Below are 19,780 nucleotides of genomic sequence, written 5' to 3' on the forward strand. Positions count from 1 at the left end.
TTCTTACTCTCTTTTTCTAATATTTGGTTTTATTTGTGTAGTCTTATCTTCTTTTAGCTTAACAATACTGTATCTGTATCTTTTATCACACCATTCGATAGTTCTTCCATCCTTGGCCAGTACATACATAGATCTGATATCAAATTTTTTTCTCTACTTTTCATACTGTCCATCCCTGCAAAGTAGATTAATGGGGATCAATATTTATTTTATGTGTGTATATTTGTGTGTGTATTTTCAGTTGGACCTTGATAGCATTTGGACCTTTGTATTCGGTGTACCAGCCAGCCAGTGTGCAACGACGATTTCTGGCCGCGTATCTTTGTGTCCAGAGGCAGCCATTGCCATTCTTGCTATGGTGCGGGCAATGCTCAACCAAGAGGAGAAAGGGTTTGTCCATTTCTTGTATGCTTAGCATGGTAGCATGGTTTTTGTCATTGTTATCTATGAGCTCATGTCCTGTACAAAAGTTTTTAATGAAAGAATATAAAGTATTTTGAAAGTGAAAATAAAGCAAAATTGGTTTATAAAAGTTTTTAATGTTAAATATATTTATTATAATAAATAATTCAAGTCAACAATTAATTGTTGACTTGTATTACCATAGCATAACAAATATTGTATTTAAGGTTGCTATTTTGGTAATATTACATCCACATATAAAGACAATATCAGGTAATGGTGAGGCTGTATCTGGTTTGTTATGATTGTAAATACAACTATGGCTGATATGCAGTATGACATCTGTATGTAATTGCTACAGGTGTTAATTGGCATGCTTTATAAAGGATTAATTTGAGAGATGCAATTTGTTGCCTGTGGTTTTGAAAGTCATTTATTCCATGACTTGTATAATGTACATATTATATTGGTAGTATCTGCCCTCACTACTGGTGTTAATATTCACCAGCTATTTTGTTAGATCCTCTATGGCAGCTTCATTTAAGTCTAGTCCATGTGTTTACAACCTCTTAGATAGTACAGTACTGTACTCATAGTTGATAGGTGTAAAATCAACACATATTGAGGATGGTTAAGAACTATCCAGTCACACACTTCAACAGCTACCTTGAGAAGTGCTGTTGACCCATTGATCCATGCTGCTGAGAGTCCACCAAGATACACCCCTCGCAATCGTCATGTGGCCAGGTTACCAAGCATGTCGCCATTTTCGTCTAGCTACATGCATATGTAGCTCCTTTGCTACAGTGCTCTACACTGTCAACTCACAAATGAGATTCCTGGGTTTGATCCCCAGGCAGGATAGAACTGATGTTAACTTAAGGTGACCTTGATAAGCCTAAGTACAAGCTTCGTGTCCCCGACAACAAGAACTTTATTACGTGCCATAGTGGAACTAGGATGGTGGGACAAATAAAACACTGAACACTCAAATTAGCTAGAGAGATAAAAGAAACATATCCTAAGCCTAGAAGCGAATGACTGGCATACACTAGTGTAGGGCATGTTGGAGGAAAACTCATACTCAAGTTTAAATATCTATGAAAAAACCTATTGTGTTGTGTAGGAGGCCTGGTTAGAGACAGGGCTGTGGGGACGTTGATCCCCGAAATCAATGCAAGGTTGATGAGGCACTACATGAGGGAGTTAATGGTCTAAAGATTCCAACTTCCACAAGTTGGAGCTTGATCCCTGCATTCATTTTAAGTTTACAATTCTTTCATAACCTTTATTCTCTTTTAATTGTGATATCACATTTTGTGTTTCTTATGTTAGTCATATTATATTATATTTGTTTTAATTATTACTGTACAAATGTGTTGATGTCTTGAGTTCTGTGCTGTAGATTAGATTAACATTAATTATTCTAGTTATTCTAGTGCTAGATTATTGAGCTCCATATAACTGTTCTTGTTTCTTAACCCAAAAGTATTTGAAGTAATTTGTCTAATGCTGTTGTATTTGTTTTACTAATAACTTCATGAATGTTGTCATGTTTTTAGCCTCTTTTTTATTCAGTTTAATATTTTTTGTTCTCATTTAAAAAGTTTTTGTTCATTTCCTCCACAGAGAATATATCACCACATCCTCGTCAAAAAGCACGTAGGTTTATTGTTATATTTTTTTTTCAGTGTGTTACATTTATATTAAGTATGCTGAATTTAAACATTTGTGTATGCATTTTCTAAGTAACCCAGTTTGTAATTTCTGCATGAAATTACAAACGCCTGCAGTTTCTGATCTAACACACACCTGCAGTTTCTGATCTAAGGTTCAGACCATCAGCCAGCTGTAGGGACGTTGATCTTAAGAATCATCGACAGGTATACGACATGTATGGTTGTTTAAATACCAGAGAAAAAGTGTAGAATGGTTAATATGAAGTACTGTATAATACTTCTTTACCAATACTGTAGTGTGATTGATGGCAAGAATAAACTGGAGGAGGTTGATATTTGTGTTAAAATAACGGGGCGTGTATATCTATATACAGTACTGTCTTGAAATAAACAAGAAAGACTGGACATCATGAGCATAGCTCTCATCTGACAACTGTATTATATATAATTTCAAATAGTTATAAATATGAAATGAATGTTTATTGATGCATCGTAATGGCCTGTTGACAACTGTATCAGTGATGTCATCATGCATGATTGTCAGCCCACAACAATATTGTGGATTAATCTAAATTATTTACTTCCTGCTTGGTAAAACTAAATTTGAACTGTTTCAATAGTAAATATTATTGTTTAAATGTGGTTCCATATAACTTTACCAGTCCCATTTATTCTCATCAATCAACTATCTTTGATCAAGTTTTGTTTGCTTTTTCAGTCATCTCTTGCATTTAGCAGTTGGTTTACTTTGTAAATATGCTGTCCCTTAATTAACAAGTCGTACATCCCAGTCCATCCTCCTAAAGAGAAAATATTTACTGGTACTTTTGACTAAATAATTATTGTATGTAATGAAGGACCAGCAAAATTTTGGCTTTTGTATTATTGAATTTGGACAAATGGGGAAACTTTTTAATGGCATCATAAATATTAGACCTCCTAGCAATCCTAGGCCTAATGCATGCTGTCATTGGTCTAATATAGTACAAATGTGTGCTATACTAGGCCTAGGAATGTTTAAGTTTGGTTTTTAATTTTATTTTTTCCAGACTTTAAAATTAAAAGTACAAAAAGTGAACTTTTTGGTGGTCCATCATTACATATTGGTAATTTCAACCAATTAATTACTGTACATGGTATTTCAAGAGTGTGTGTTGGCATATTCTTTCTTTACAGTCTTCTTTGTTTTGCCAGTAATGTGTTCTTGCTACATATGTACTTCAGGTATATCTGAAGTACATACGCTCAAACATACAATATTGTAACCAATTGGTAATAATACTTTACAGAAAGGAATTGCCTGAATGGCTGCAGAGCTACCCAGTCACTCTCATCCAGTTCTTACGGTTCCTGTACCAGCAAAATGGGGACTTCTTGCCAGTATTTCTCTCCGGGGATGTGTTGGCAGCTCTTGCTTCAACTCTCTTTCCCTACACTGGTACATCGGAGCCTCAGTCTCTCGCCTCGCCCGAGGATGAAAGGGTAAGTCGTGCATGCTTGGCACACGTGTGTCGAGTGTCTTTGTCATGCTCTACCCTAAATGATAAGAGGATTTAATGCTTTGGTGCTTGCCTACCTTACCTAAGCATACGAGTGAGATCTAGCATTAGGCAACACCTCATGTCTATTTCACCTAGAGCATTTATGCATCTCAGTGTTCCAGATATCTCTGCTTCTGCCCACAATTAACTTTTTGGTTTAAGGTAAGGATTGGTGGGGGCCACTTTTGCAATAGACTTGCTACTGTACATGTGTAACTTTTAATTAAGTAATGTACACTAGATGGGAATAAGCCTAAAATACAAATATCTGATTTATTGTTACACTTGTTGAGTAGAATTTAATTGACATTTATAAACTATCACCAGAGGAACAAACTATCTCGTCTGTTCGTTGCATTGTTCCTCCATAATTTACCATGACTGCCTCGGGTACAACAACCATTTTTATCTTGCACTTCTGTAACAGTATTCAGAAAGTCAGAGATCTTCTTTGTCTCCATATTGAGCTGATGTAGCAATACCATTAAGTAAGTTTCTCTTAACATTATATTTCTCAGTTTATGACTGGGGCAGATGTCGTAATTGTCAAATGTGAGGCTGACGGGACCCTGACGAACCACCCTGCGAAGAAACAGGTTATGGACTTCTTAAGAAATCTTGTGGTGGATTCCCTATCTCTTCCTCCAGCCAGCAAGGGGCCTCACACCATTGACCTGTTATTGGAGGTAATGTCTGTTTTGTAATGTATGTGGCTTCAATATATTTAGTTCCCACGCTGTTAACAACGAGAGACAAATATTATTGGTAATTTAAAATCAGTTTCCGAGAGTCTGTTATAAAATTTGCCAGTATATAACTGAAAAGGCTTAACATGAAAATTGTCTCATATAATATACTTTAAAATTTCAAGGTGTAATAATTTTTGCAATTTTCAGGCTACTCCAGAAAACAGTAGTGTATCTCAAGTGTGTGAATTCCAAACCCAGCTTCTTGGTACTCTAATGGAGCACCTGTTAGATGCCGATATTCTTATTGGGGAAGGAGCTGCTCTTCCAGTGGTGGCTGGGGGATCTGTCCAGCACATAGCTCCCAATGTCTTCTATTTGGCAGCCAGAATTGTTGACAAACTGTGGGCAGGTCAGTAATAAAGTTAAGGACAGCAAGAACAGTAGGATATGTGTATTTTACTTAAGAAACCTGTGATGAGAAGTGACAAAAGTACAATCCACATTTTCTTGATGGGGAAGAAAAAGGACAAGTTTTAACAAGCTTATGTGCTAGTACAGTACCAGCATCCTATGTCAGTCAACATGTTTTTAACTTGCATAAGGTCTGAACAGTTTCATAATTGTCAGAAGTAGACAGGTTAGTTTTCAGTTCTACATGATATTTCCTTTTAATTTTGTTCATGAGTGAACTACAGTATAATATTGCCTGCCATTTTTCCTTAATTGGTGTTCTCTCAATTATATGCCAGAAACTGTTTTTATGTGAATCTTTCCTCCTGTTATTTTATATGCTGCTGTGCCTAAGTTTATATAATAGCTTAGAGTAATGCTCTCTTTAAGAAATTTTAAGTTCTCAAAAGCATGTTCATAACCAACAGCCAATCAGCAACGCTGCATGTATTCAGTGTTTTGCATGTCTAGAATTTGCTGACTGGTTTGGCAGAGTTACCTTCCCTGTGCTGCTTCACTTAGTGATTCAGTTGTGGTCATTTTATTACATTTCTAAGAAGGCTGTGGATCCCCAGATGATGATGACTTTGAGGGACTGATGAAATTCCTGGGGTTTCCTTTAGTAACTATTGAGAAATTTAACCTGAATCCAGATCTGGTACATGTTTATTAGCTTTTATGATACCTCACAATCATATTTTCTCTCCCTTGGTATTCTTTAATGTTAAGCTTACCATACTATTTTCTGCAAACTTCCTTTTAGTTCATTCATTCCTTTCCTCAATCAGATTGCTTGATCATTGACCATCAGCTAACTCTTATTATGTCTGTGCCATATTCTGATTTCATCTTTAGTCTCTGCCACTATATAGTTATCAGACTTTCTGCTTCTCTCCTAATTCTAGTACAGTATATTTATAACTCTAGTTTATTTACCTATTCTCTTCTGACAACTATTGGTTAAAGTTTTTAGTTGTTTGCCTTTAATTCTTCTTAGCAGCTCTTGTTCAACCTTGGATTATTTATCTTTTTTTTTTTTTTTTTGTGTGTGTCCATTTTGTATAGGATAATAATGGTGATACCTGGAGTATACCTGGAGTGGGTTCTGAGAGTTCTTCTAGTCATCAAACCTGGCAGGGGCCAGGTTTGTCTTGTGTAGCTTGGTCGTGAAGGCTTCCTGCCAGGTTTGTCTTGTGTAGCTTGGTCCTGAAGGCTGTTGCTTAGAGCGGCCTGCAAGGCCACATATGAGGATCAGTATATATACCCAGTAGATTCACATTACATATTGTAATTATGTGATATGGAGGTTGAATGTTTACTGAAAATTTTCAGATAATATTAAAGGTGTTAAACTTAAATTTTTCGCAGGTGTATTTAACAAAGACCCTCACGAGGTGTTTGACTTTATCATCAAGCTCATCTCACAAGCCAAGCGTCGTGCTTCAGGGATTAATCTGGAGTCCATTTACCATTGCCTTAATCGCACCATCTTGTACCTCTTGTCTCGGCCTTCTGACTCTATTGCTGCACAGATGTCAATACTAGAAGGCTTACACAAACTTACCACCCACAGGTTCAGTATTAAGTACTTCTTCTTGTGATATAGACTAAAATTATATGTTTAAAGACATCTAATATTTGTACAGGGATGCAGCACCATTAGTGCTCCTTATTAATGATTTTGTCTTTTGTAAATATCACACAGGACTATTTATAACAATTGTATCCCCCTCTTAATAATTATCTGTAATATCTTGATTTCTGTGTTGTTGGTATAGGTGCTTAAATACCTTTTACCTAAATTATAATCTAAAAATATTTTCTTGTTGTGCAGGATTGTTGTCTTTGGTGCTGGAAATCATGAGCCAGAATTTGTTGCCTGTCTCACCTACTGTTTGCTGCAGCTCACAGCTGATATTAAGATCAAGTAAGTTTGATATCGAGTTGAATTCTGTAGTTTTAATTTTTTTTAACTTGAGATGGCATTTATATTAAAATCAGAACTTGTGAGAGGGTTTTTATATTAATATCAAATACTGTTTGATAAATATGGAGCTGCAGTTCCTGCAGTTTTATAGTGGAATCCCCACTATAAAAAAAAGCTCATTTTATGATGGAAAAAGTCCAAAATAGGTTGAGGATGGTATCACCCACCACCTACAGTATTTTGACCTTATTTCATAAATGGCCTATTTTCAAGTTAAATTATGTTTATCTGCATTCTACATTTATTATCAATATAATAGTAAGAAAACTTTGTATTTCTTTCATATTTACCGTGTACATAATTCAAAGAAGTCTAAAATCGTTTTGGATAATTCTATTGATCCCTCCAGTAACAAGGCCTCTCGGCCAGTTTATCCTCTCTGATTCAATGATCTCAAGCTATCTACACTATTTTATTTTAACTAAAGTAAAACAAATACAAAATAAATGTTTTGGCCTGGGTTCATATCTTAGCCTTGGGAAGATTGACTAGGCGCCAGTCCTTAACTGTACGCCTCTGTTCACTCGGCAGTAAATGGGTACCTGTTTGTTAGACGATTTGGCAGTCGTATTCCAAGGAAAATTCTAAGATTAATGACCTGCCCGAAATGCTATGCGTGTTAGTGGCTTTTCAAGAATTTAAGAACTCTTGTATATATAAATAAAATACAGAAACTGAGATGCCTGAAGCTCCCTCACACCCAGTTATATCAATCTTCAATGTTGTCTCATAATCTTTTCTTTAATTATTGAATTTTCAATTAAACTTCTGGAGAAACTAGTTGGTTCAGTTAATTGGGATTGTACTGTACTATTTTGTTTTAAACTTAGTTGATTTGACAGAAATTCATGATAGAGTATTATTTTATAATACAGTCCAATAAGAAATTCATTACCCAAAGTAAATGGATTGGCAAATTAATGTGTTTATTATCAATGAATTCCAATGTAATGGTGATTTGTACTAGTGCTGCCAAGAGCACTGTGTACCGATGTGTTTGTAGCATTTGAATATGAATAAATTACTAAATTTTCTTTCTCCTCAGCACCGATACAACAAATCGATCCATGTGGCACGTGAACCCCGTATTAGTAGAGTGTGTCGAGGCCGTTGACGCAAACAGTAAAAGTGGGAATATGATTGTTGGAAATACCGGAGATAGTCATATTCGAGACTTTGTGGAGGCAACTGCTACCCAGAGCCATAACCTGATGACAACAGCAGCAACCAGAGTCTGGGAAGAGCTGTATATCACAAAAAAACCAGCAATTGAGGAGGTATGTAATATGAAATATGAAATGTTACTCAAATATGTGTATTAACTCTTTAAACAGCTCCATTCTCTGTCATGTGATTATTTTTTGTACTCAAATTGTCACATGCAAATCTTTTGCTTTTGTTATGTGAACTACTTTTGTCATTTGTACCATGATTTAAGAGTTTCAAATAGCCGAGCTATTTAAGAGTTTTTGTTACAAGGAATTTTTATGATTAGTTTGATGACATTTTGATTTTCCGAGCAAGGCTTCCTTGATTGCTTCCCAACCTCAGAGAGGCACACATTATTTGTTTTTCAAGCCATGCCCTTTTACATAATTACATACTTCATATTTAGTTTTATTTATTAAATTGTGAATACGATATTTGAATTTTTTCTAATGAGTATGTTGTTGTAGGTGTTCAAGGTGTCACTTAGTGCAGGAAGTGGCAAAGCCCCAGAGCTCTCCAGTATAAGAGATGTGGTTAATGAAGCTTCCCATCGACTCTGGCTGGCATTCCTGGAGGGGGAAAAGAAGCAATCTTATCGACTTCCATGGGAGATGCCAACACAGATCCAGAGTGTTACAAATGTATGTATATGTTTTAATGTATTTATATATTCAGTTTTACGTTTTGAACATAATTGCATATTTAGTAGAATAGTTCTGCAGTCTAAGGTAATTTTTGGAGGTGTCCTCCTTAGTGGCTTCCCAGAGCTTGAGCACTGGTACCCCAGTGTCAATACTATGTTGCCAGGTGTCTAAGACCAACTCATGGCCAACAGGAGTATAACTTAGGTATAACTTATTGTTTGACACATGTGAATATCTTATTGTTTGATTTTCTATTAGTTTTCATAAGAGCATTTATATTTTCCTTCATATAGAAACTTCAGAAAGTGACAGGAGGGCTAACACGGCTTGCTTCACGCACTAAAGGTCGCCGAGAGGACAGCATTGTTGTGCGTAAAGTTAATATGCCAATGTCGGATGTCCAGATGGCAATTTTCACTCATATATCCATCATTGGAGATCTTGTTGACCTACAATATAGACAATATCTGCAAGTGAGTTGAGCGTGCTTTATTTGTGCATGTTGTATACAACAGTATATATATGTAAATACATCACTGTACATGCATTCCTAATTGTCAGTACACGGATACCTTGTTTACAATACAGTACACACATTTACTGTACATTCATTTACAGTACATGCATATATCTATTAATGCCGAGGATTCATTTTTTTGGGGAAAAACTGTAAGAAGTCGTCACAGTATAGTCCCAATGAAGATGTGTTCCGGCATTATAATTTATTACTTACTGCAAACATTTAGGAGAGTATTTGGTTGCTTAAACTGTAGTACATATATAATAAATATAATTAAATAAATAAATACATTTTGTATTTTGAAATATGTGTCCATCTTCTGTATGTACTATAGTTTGTATTGAGGCGAGAGTTTTTGTGTCGCTTGATACACATTCTCGTTTTCAGAAACAGAAACACATGACAAGCTATGTTTGGGAGTCTTGGCAACGTTGTGAGAGGGAGTTAACAAGAGAACGAGGTCTTTGGGGCCCTTTAAAAGGCTCACATCTTGACAAGTGGATTTTGGATGCCACTGAAGGCCCATGTCGAATGAGAAAGAAAATGGTACAAAATAGACATTTCTACAAACATTATCCATATAAACCACATGCTGAGCATTCAGAAAATGTAAGTTACTTTTCATATACTGTATGTTACTTAATAGCTTAATGTGTTATCATTTTTTGTATTCTATATAACTTTTTCAGTTTATAGCAGATTCCTTTCCATTCATTGAAAGTGGAAAAAATCAAGAGATAACTGTTATATGTATTTTAGGTCACTTATACTTATGTGCTAGTGACAAGAGTGATACAACATTTTGGGTTAGTATTGGTTGTTTAATATTAGTGTTCGGCAAATAAAATTTCAACTCTTCGCAGAGACAATTGAAATACAAAGTAGCTACCAGTTTTGATAGCAAGGAGCACGCTGAGAGACGAAGACCAGAGGGTTTGTTAGACTCGGAGGTACGTGAGAAGGAGCCTGTCATTGAAGAAGAAACAACAGCCCTGGAAGCAGATAACTTTGCTGGTAGAGAAGTTGGTGATATTGGTAAGTTTAATTATTTTAAATATAAACAATTATATAAATGTTAATTATTAATAAAATGGGGTACAACTTTCTGTATTATTGTGATGGGCTAGTGAAAAATTCTTGTTGTAGTCTACAAAAAATAGAGAACTAAGCATAATAAAATTATCTTTTTTGAGCACGACCCTCAGATGCTCTCCATAGCCTACACTTATATGGTCCTCACAGGACTCATACCACATGCACAAGGGTCTTTAAAGTGGTCATATCACTTAAAGAAGAAAGATAGTGGGAATTTTAACCCCAATTATCACCTAGAGTTTCAAGCTATGTTCATATAATCTAAAGAAAAGCCAACTCTATCAACCTCTCCTAGGAAAGGATAAGGATTTCTAAGTGGACTGCCCACATGAACAGACATGAAACATCGCCCATAAAAAAGGACAGAAGCGAATCATATTGGAACAAACACCCTCTCTGGACAATACAATGTTGAGGAAGGCAGGAAACCAGGCACACCTACCCATAGGTCACACCCACTAACATGAGGCTTTTACAGAGGACAAACCCATGAGACTTTGAACAGCCTACTGCTTGGTCGAAACTACTAAAAACTAAGCAGAGAAGTATACTCTTGTAGAAGGCAACGAATGAAAGCTGCCATTGCAGCTTTCATTCTTTACCACTATCTCCCTTTTCCTACAAACATGACAGAACCACTTTGAAGAATTTCTGTTATGATGGAGATAGTAATTTCAGGAGCCTGATTCTGTATGTGATATGATTGTAGGGAGAACCATATAGGAGTTGGCTACAGGAACATCCGAGAGGCCTTTGCTTAGAATGTTTGATTTATGACAGTAATTATTTTTACTTCTGTGTTGAAGTAGATATGGAAGGATTGCAGGGAGCTTTACTGAAGAATGGTGGCCTTAACAACCGCACAGCCTCGGAGACAGAGGATGACAACGAGGGGCTGGACATTGGTGACTTGGTTGGCCAAGACACCAATGCACCCACAGATGACACACAGAATCCTGATAATCAGACATTGCTTAGGTTATTAGACTATGGAGAAAAGGTGAGCAACATTTTGAACAAAAAGTATTTTGTGGAAGATAATGTTTGTGTGCGATTTTTCTTACTTGCACTAGTTTAATGACAATTGATCTTATCTCATTCTTAATTTTTTCACAGTTGGGAAATTTTCCTATTTGCCTCTCGGGCCATATTGTTGCTTCACATGGATAAATTTAATTGCAATATAATATGTTATTGCAAACACATTGCAATATGTTTTTTCTGTGCAGTATTTGTCAGAAAAAATTTGGTATTTAGCATAAAATAGTAAATTGGTTTTAAAACTTGTTGGAAATAATATTTATTGTTTTTCTCAGATTAGCCATATGTTCCGGTGTGCAAGAATACAGGGCTTAGATACTGTAGAGGGCCTGTTACTGTTTGGGCGGGAACACTTCTACATTGTTGATGGTTTCACTTTGCTCAAATCTCGTGAGATCCGGGATATTGCGTCACTACCTGAGGGGTCTCACGAGCCCATCGTACCTTCTACTAGTCCTGGTACTAGTCATGAACATCATGCGTGCTCCAAGTTTCACTATGATGAAATTCGAGAAGTGCATCAGAGAAGGTAAGTGTTAGATTCCTAATCTTGTATGAAAATCTCTCTCACAGGCAGTAGTACAGCAACTTAAGATAATGAAGGAAGAGAGCTCTCAGTATGTAAACTGCAGTTATTATGCCATATGTGTGTGTGTAAATGTATTTTTGTGTGCATACTGTAAGTGGTGTATGTCTAATGGTAAATATCATATACAGTATTGTACAGTATTAAAATAAATTGTCAGAATTTGGAAAGTGTTGTTGTTGACCTAAAAACTGCTCACAGTTTTTAGGTCCTTTTCTAGGTGCACATAAAGAAATTCTAAAAATCTTTCCCCTTTTTATATTATAAAACATTTAAGTCTGACATCGGGAAAAGAAAAAAAATGCTAATAATTTTAGTTTGGCTGTGATGTTGTATTCTGAAAATTAATTTTCAAGTAAACTATTTGTAATACATTTCTCCTTATCACAAATATCTTTCTTGTCCATGAAAGTCATTGAAATATTGGATTGTGTCAGTATGCACAGGCATCAGTAAATGGTCAGTGATGCACATGAAATGATGCCAAATTTTCCCAATATGGCAAACAATTGCCAGAAGTCTCTAGTGCCAAATGACATCCAAATAGAATATATCGGAACCTTGAATATTAAGAGGCACATTAAATCAATCGCAAATGGCAAGAACACCACGGTGTCAATCATTCAAGAATGATGGGGAACAATGCTATTGTAGTGCTAGAATGAAAATGCAAGAATGTATATTCTTTGTAATTTCTTACCTTGGCATTTGGCATTAATGATATAGTAGAGTTATTTAATCAAAATGCCATATAATTTAAGTGATGCTTTTTAGCAACAAAATTAATTGCATAAACTATTATGTTTATTTCAGATATTTGCTACAGCCCATTGCTTTAGAGATCTTCTCTTCTGATGGGAGAAATTATCTACTTGCATTACCCAGAAAACTACGCAATAAAACATATCAAAGGTGTGTATTGCTAATGACTTCTATTTTGATGTTAGGATACGATTCAATTGAGGTTATCTTTTATAGTAATAATAGTTCGCAAGCTTAACATTAAATGATGATGGTTATTGCGCAATGGGTATTAGAAGTTCGTCTCAGCATTATAGTCTATGCAAGGGGTGACATGCATTTTGAGCTGGCTGCATATGATAATTAATGAATAAACCAAATTTTTTTCCAAGCCAGTAAAAGATCATCTTCAGTAGAAGAGAATTGGCTTGAAACAAAGCTTCAAGAGCTTAAGAAGATTGGTGATATTGGTAATGAGACCAGTGACTGATGACACTATTTATTAATCTTCATAGGAAATGTAATTTAAAGACATTTGCTCTTTGTTTCTGGAATTTGTATAATCAGATGATCTTTGTGTAAACCCTTGTCTTCATTGAATAAACCATATTGTATCATTTGTGAGTATACAAGAGTGCTGCACCATTGCCACGATCACACGCTAAGGATCGTGGCATTATGTATTGATTGATGAGTCTTGTAGTAATTACATTTTCCAAAGTAGTTATGGGATATAATTTCCTTTAGGCTGTTGATGGTGTGCACGGGGTTAGCAGATAATGCCCAGCAGTCTGTAGAAGGTCAGAGACGGTCAGCAAGTGTGGAACAGGCTGGCGGACTCTTTTCTTCCATAATTGGCGAAACATCTGTTACTCATAGATGGGTGGTAAGTACAAATGCTTATAGACGGTCGGTTTGATTTTGCATACTCTCCAAGAATAACACACAATAGATGCACAGAGATCTTACATTGAATCGAGAGCAGTGTGCCAATAGAACCGAATTACAATTACAAATAAGAGTTTGGTACTAAGCGAGATTATCGCCAATCATCAAGTTGTTTGACTAATGTTGGTATGAGTAAATATTTATTGTGACTAACATTTTCTCAGATGGCTATTAAAGCATATACTGTAGACCTATGTAGCTAATTTAACTTCACATAAGTTGCTTCCATGACCAGTACTATAATTATGTTTAACAAGTGAGTTGTTCATAAGAAAGTCCAATTAGTCAATGACTTTGCTAAGAAAAGGAAAACCGAGACAAATCAGGTGGCAGGTGTTTGCTAAATATAATAATTCTAATAGTATTAACGTTTATGACAATGGGTACATACATTATATTACATCGTAGGCATATATGGTACTAAAACTAACATATATACAAGATGTACCCAGTTGGCATACTCCCTAAAAACCACTTCTAGATACCTTGATCTGTCCTGATAACACTACTGTATTATTCACTAATCTCTGTCTATAAAATAGACTGTCTGTGTATGCAAGGTTGGATGCCAGGTGATTTGGGCTACCCTCACCAAACTTTACAGGGTGACTGGTGGGTGTTTGGGACTGTCATAGGGAAGTCAGGGTCAGATGTGTTTGGGTGTGGTTAAAAACTTAAATTAATTCCAAATTTACTATATACCAGACTCCATCCTCAATAAGATTCATCCAACATATTATTTTCTACCTTATTATTAAGATGGTTACAGTGGTAAAGATGGTTGCAGTGATGATGGTTTACCTGGTTGTATGAAGTGAAGATGGTTACTGTAATAAGGGTCATGTAATTACCTAAGTGTAGTTACAGGATTAGAGCTATGCTCATAGTGTCCCATCTCCCCAGCACTCTTTGTCATATAATGCTTTGACAGTATATGTGGTGATCCAAATCTATGTATTTACGAGACTTGGCTGCTTTCCTGTGAGTGGCAGCGCCATCCAGATGTGCACCACTGAAGTTAACATAGGTATTGGCTAAAGTTGAGACACGTGTAGTCCCACACCAACTGTCTACCATTCTTCTAGGGGTTCAATGTCATCCCATCTGGGCGACCAACAGACTTGTCAGAGCTGCAGAGCACTGTCTTGCTGCAAATACACCTATATTCAATGTGGATTGGGGCAGCAAGGCAGAGAGCCTCGGCAATTCGGAGGGCCTGCGGTGTGAGACGCGTGCCAGTTGCTGACATTAGGGGTTGCTAATAGGAAGTCACCTGCATGTGGAGCTGGTACGGCTCTTAAGTTGAGCAGTGTCATGTAGTGGTGTTGCAGCTTCTAGGCATGTTGCATCTGCTTGGTCTACAATGGGGCCATCCCAGCTGGATTGTTTGTGGGCTTTAGAAGGTGGTGGTTGGAGTGCTGGTCCTGCGAAAGAGATCTGTTTGGTGGTGCAGTGTATAAAGCTGGGATCGTGTACCCCCTGCCTGTTGATGTAGGTAATCGGGTAGGATTTCCTTCACCAGGTTGTCAGGTGCCACTGAAGAGGACAGGAACGCTGGTACAGCAATTTGTGTCGCTGTGCGAACGCTGAGGCCCCCGAGTCTGACTGGAAGGGAGGCTGGTTTCCACTGTGAGTCATTGAGAGAAAGGTTGAGGGCTTTTTCTAACAGTATACGTACTATGAATTCTAACAAATATAGTATATCTAATCCCTATCGTTCTGTCTATCCATCATTCTATCTATCCATACAACACTCCCCCACATCAGAGAGCATAAATCTCCATGCAGTCTTCAATCTAAATAAGGAAATTGTTACCTACTTTTAACTCTTTAAATATTTTATTATAATCTGCCTACTTAAAACCACGTATATTAGTTTTATGATTATCTTTAAATATTTGTAGTTTTATATACTGTATGTTAATTATTAACTGCAGCTTACATTTCATATAAACAATTATCTTGAACTTTCCTATGTATTAATAATACCATACTGACAACTCAACTTTTATCACATAAGAATTTTTTTGGGGGGACAGTTGCAGTTCCATTTCTTGTCTGTATTTACTCTTTGTGTATGCAGAATCGAGCTACTGTATTTAGCTATTTCTAGCCAATCTATTTTTCCTCCTATGTCTACTACATATATTTCTTTCTAACACACACACACACGCACGCACGCACACACACACACACACACACACACACACACACACACACACACACACACAGGAATGAAGAAGAAATAAATTCTTTTTTCTACAAAGTGATAGGGGTAGGCAAACCAGTAAAGTGGTACATAAAGGCAAACCAACAAAATCAATAGAGAGAGGGGGAGTGAAGAATAAGGAGAGGGGGAACAAGTTCCTGAAGATTGCATACACCAACATAGATGGAGTGAGATCGAAGATACTGGAGTTAAGTGATGTAATACAGCTGCAGACACCAGACATTGTTGCACTCACGGAGACAAAACTTGAAGATGTTATTTTAAATGAGGTCATATTCCCAAGGGGCTACTCAATTTGGAGACGGGACAGAAAAATTAGGAAAGGCGGTGGCGTTGCTGTGCTGGTAAAAGAACACCTAAAGGTGAAGGAAATAATGACTGCCAATCCACAAGAAGTTGACATAATAGCACTAGAGATCTGCTATGAGGATGATAAACTAATGATGATAAATGCATATAGTCCACCGCCAAGCAGCACATGGTCAAAGGAGGAGCTAGATAGTAAACGTGAAGGTCTTATAACAATAATGAGAGAGATTATAGCGAGAGCGGATAACGATAGATCACGACTGTTGATAGTCGGTGACTTCAACTTGAAATCCATAGACTGGGAAGCATATGAAGCTAAAACAGAAGATTTTTGGACCTGTAAATTTGTAGACCTCATCCTGGAAACATTCTTGTATCAACATGTTAAACAAGCTACGAGGATGAGGGAAGGGGACGTTCCCTCCATGCTAGATTTGATATTTACCAGGAAGGAGGAAGAGATATTTGACATTCAGTACCTTCCTCCCTTGGGTAAAAGTGACCATGTCTTTTTGGGAATAAAGTATGCAATGCGTTATAAGCTGGAAGAAAATAAGGAGGTTGAAGCAGTTGAAAAACCAGACTTCAGGAGAGGACATTATGGTGACCTTAGAAATTTTTTTAGTGAGTATAATTGGACAGACTTGATGCTAGGCAAGGAAGTGAATGAGATGTATGGCAAGTTTTGTGAAATATATGATAAAGGCACAAAAAAATTTATACCAAAACAGAGATGCAGAACTAGGAAACAGGATTGGTTCAATAGAAATTGCGAGAGGGCTAGAGACCGAAAGACACAAAAATGGAATCAATACAGGAAGAGGCCGAACCCCCAAACATACCAGCGATACAAAGATGCGAGAAACAACTACACGGCAGTGAGGAGAGAGGCAGAAAGAAATTTTGAAAAAGGGATTGCGGACAAATGTAAAACAGAACCAGGTCTATTCTATAAATTCATAAACAACAAATTGCAGGTAAAGGATAATATTCAGAGGTTGAAAATGGGAAATAGATTCACGGAAGATGAAAAGGAAATGTGTGAAACACTAAACGAAAAGTTCCAAAGTGTGTTTGTACAAAATGAAATCTTTAGGGAACCAGATACAATAAGAATTCCAGAGAACAACATAGAACACATAGAGGTGTCTAGAGACGAAGTGGAAAAAATGCTCAAGGAGCTCGGTAAGAACAAAGCAGCTGGCCCAGATGGCGTTTCACCATGGGTTCTGAGAGAATGTGCATCTGAGCTCAGCATTCCACTTCACCTGATCTTTCAGGCATCCCTGTGTACAGGAATCGTAGCAGACGGGTGGAAACAGGCTAACATAGTTCCAATCTACAAAAGTGGCAGCAGGGAAGACCCCCTCAATTATAGACCTGTATCATTGACAAGTGTAATAGTGAAAGTATTGGAAAAACTAATCAAAACTAAATGGGTAGAACACCGAGAGAAATGATATAATATCAGACAGACAGTATGGTTTTCGATCTGGAAGATCCTGTGTATCGAATTTACTCAGTTTCTATGATCGAGCCACAGAGATATTACAGGAAAGAGATGGTTGGGTTGACTGCATCTATCTGGACCTAAAAAAGGCTTTCGACAGAGTTCCACATAAGAGGTTGTTCTGGAAACTGGAAAATATTGGAGGGGTGACAGGTAAGCTTCTATCATGGATGAAAAATTTTCTGACTGATAGAAAAATGAGGGCAGTAATCAGAGGCAATGTATCAGAATGGAGAAATGTCACAAGTGGAGTACCACAGGGTTCAGTTCTTGCACCAGTGATGTTTATTGTGTACATAAATGATCTACCAGTTGGTATACAGAATTATATGAACATGTTTGCTGATGATGCTAAGATAATAGGAAGGATAAGAAATTTAGATGACTGTCATGCCCTTCAAGAAGACCTGGACAAAATAAGTATATGGAGCACCACTTGGCAAATGGAATTTAATGTTAATAAATGTCATGTTATGGAATGTGGAATAGGAGAACATAGACCCCACACAACCTATATATTATGTGAGAAATCTTTAAAGAATTCTGATAAAGAAAGAGATCTAGGAGTGGTTCTAGATAGAAAACTATCACCTGAGGACCACATAAAGAATATTGTGCAAGGAGCCTATGCTATGCTTTCTAACTTCAGAATTGCATTTAAATACATGGATGGCGATATACTAAAGAAATTGTTCATGACTTTTGTTAGGCCAAAGCTAGAATATGCAGCTGTTGTGTGGTGCCCATATCTTAAGAAGCACATCAACAAACTGGAAAAGGTGCAAAGACATGCTACTAAGTGGCTCCCAGAACTGAAGGGCAAGAGCTACGAGGAGAGGTTAGAAGCATTAAATATGCCAAAACTAGAAGACAGAAGAAAAAGAGGTGATATGATCACTACATACAAAATAGTTACAGGAATTGATAAAATCGACAGGGAAGACTTCCTGAGACCTGGAATTTCAAGAACAAGAGGTCATAGATTTAAACTAGCTAAACACAGATGCCGAAGAAATATAAGAAAATTCACCTTCGCAAATAGAGTGGTAGACGGTTGGAACAAGTTAAGTGAGAAGGTGGTGGAGGCCAAGACCGTCAGTAGTTTCAAAGCGTTATATGACAAAGAGTGCTGGGAAGACGGGACACCACGAGCGTAGCTCTCATCCTGTAACTACACTTAGGTAATTACACTTAGGTAATTACACACACACGCACGCACGCACGCACACACACACACATTGTATGTATGTATGGCCTACGAGGAGAGACTACAGGAATTAAACCTCATGTCACTGGAAGACAGAAGAGTTAGGGGGGACATGATCACCACGTACAAGATTCTCAGAGGAATTGACAGGGTAGATAAAGACAGGCTATTTAACACAAGGGACACACGCACTAGGGGTTACAGATGGAAATTGAGTGCCCAAATGAGCCACAGAGATATTAGAAAGAATTTTTTTAGTGTCAGAGTGGTTGACAAATGGAATGTATTAGGCAGTGATGTGGTGGAGGCTGACTGCATTCACAGTTTCAAGTGTAGTTATGATAGAGCCCAATAGGCTCAGGAACCTGTACACCAGTAGATTGACAGTTAAGAGGCAAGACCAAAGAGCTAGAGCTCAACCCCCGCAAGCACAAATAGGTGAGTACATTCCCAGGGAAGCAGCCCATAGCAGCTGTCTAACTCCCAGGTACCTATTTACTGCAAGGTGAACAGAGCATCAGGTTTAAAGAAAATCTGCCCATTTGTTTTAGCACCGGGAATCGAACCCGGGCCATTCAAACTATGAACCCCAAGCGCTGTCCACTCAGCCGCGAGGCCCCATCTGTGTTTGCCAAGGAATTTGCATTCTACTCTGCTCTTAATTTTGGTATTTATAATAATTACTAATTGATAATTACTTAGCCAGGGTAATTGTACATAGGGTAGAGTTCCTTGGATATTGGTCAAAGTGTTTGAACATAAGCTTCATATTGCCACGTTGGTGGCAATACCACCAACGTGAACACCACTCTTGTCGAGCAAAGGTGCAGTACTGGTCATCGTGTCAACTTCATTTAAACTATATTCATTTATTGGCTCATTTTGAAACAGATTTAGAGAATTTGCTTTCATTACCTTTTATAATTATCATCATAACAGTAATGATTTTCCTATATATGTCAATTTTTTTTTGCCTTTATGATGGTTGATTA

General features: G+C 37.1%; 1 protein-coding gene across 8 annotated transcripts in view; it reads left to right on the forward strand.

The window, feature by feature from the left end:
* Positions 1-19,780, forward strand: part of bchs (WD repeat and FYVE domain containing 3 bchs) — a 96,194-nt gene that overhangs the window by 52,065 nt on the left and 24,349 nt on the right. For 5 of the 8 annotated variants that reach the window (XM_045744823.2, XM_045744822.2, XM_045744827.2 and 2 more), the window contains 16 exons: positions 242-390; positions 2,032-2,064; positions 3,371-3,563; positions 4,141-4,308; positions 4,519-4,720; positions 6,130-6,334; positions 6,596-6,688; positions 7,794-8,025; positions 8,425-8,598; positions 8,895-9,074; positions 9,509-9,730; positions 9,985-10,156; positions 11,023-11,216; positions 11,533-11,786; positions 12,657-12,755; positions 13,332-13,470. In XM_045744823.2, coding sequence (XP_045600779.1) covers positions 242-390; positions 2,032-2,064; positions 3,371-3,563; positions 4,141-4,308; positions 4,519-4,720; positions 6,130-6,334; positions 6,596-6,688; positions 7,794-8,025; positions 8,425-8,598; positions 8,895-9,074; positions 9,509-9,730; positions 9,985-10,156; positions 11,023-11,216; positions 11,533-11,786; positions 12,657-12,755; positions 13,332-13,470 — 2,709 coding nt within the window. The remainder of the gene's footprint in view (positions 1-241; positions 391-2,031; positions 2,065-3,370; positions 3,564-4,140; positions 4,309-4,518; positions 4,721-6,129; positions 6,335-6,595; positions 6,689-7,793; positions 8,026-8,424; positions 8,599-8,894; positions 9,075-9,508; positions 9,731-9,984; positions 10,157-11,022; positions 11,217-11,532; positions 11,787-12,656; positions 12,756-13,331; positions 13,471-19,780) is intronic. The other 3 variants (XM_045744824.2, XM_045744828.2, XM_045744826.2) reach the window with 2 other exon arrangements.

Source organism: Procambarus clarkii, chromosome 8 (genome assembly GCF_040958095.1).
Source record: "Procambarus clarkii isolate CNS0578487 chromosome 8, FALCON_Pclarkii_2.0, whole genome shotgun sequence".
Classification (NCBI taxonomy): Eukaryota; Metazoa; Arthropoda; class Malacostraca; order Decapoda; family Cambaridae; genus Procambarus; species Procambarus clarkii.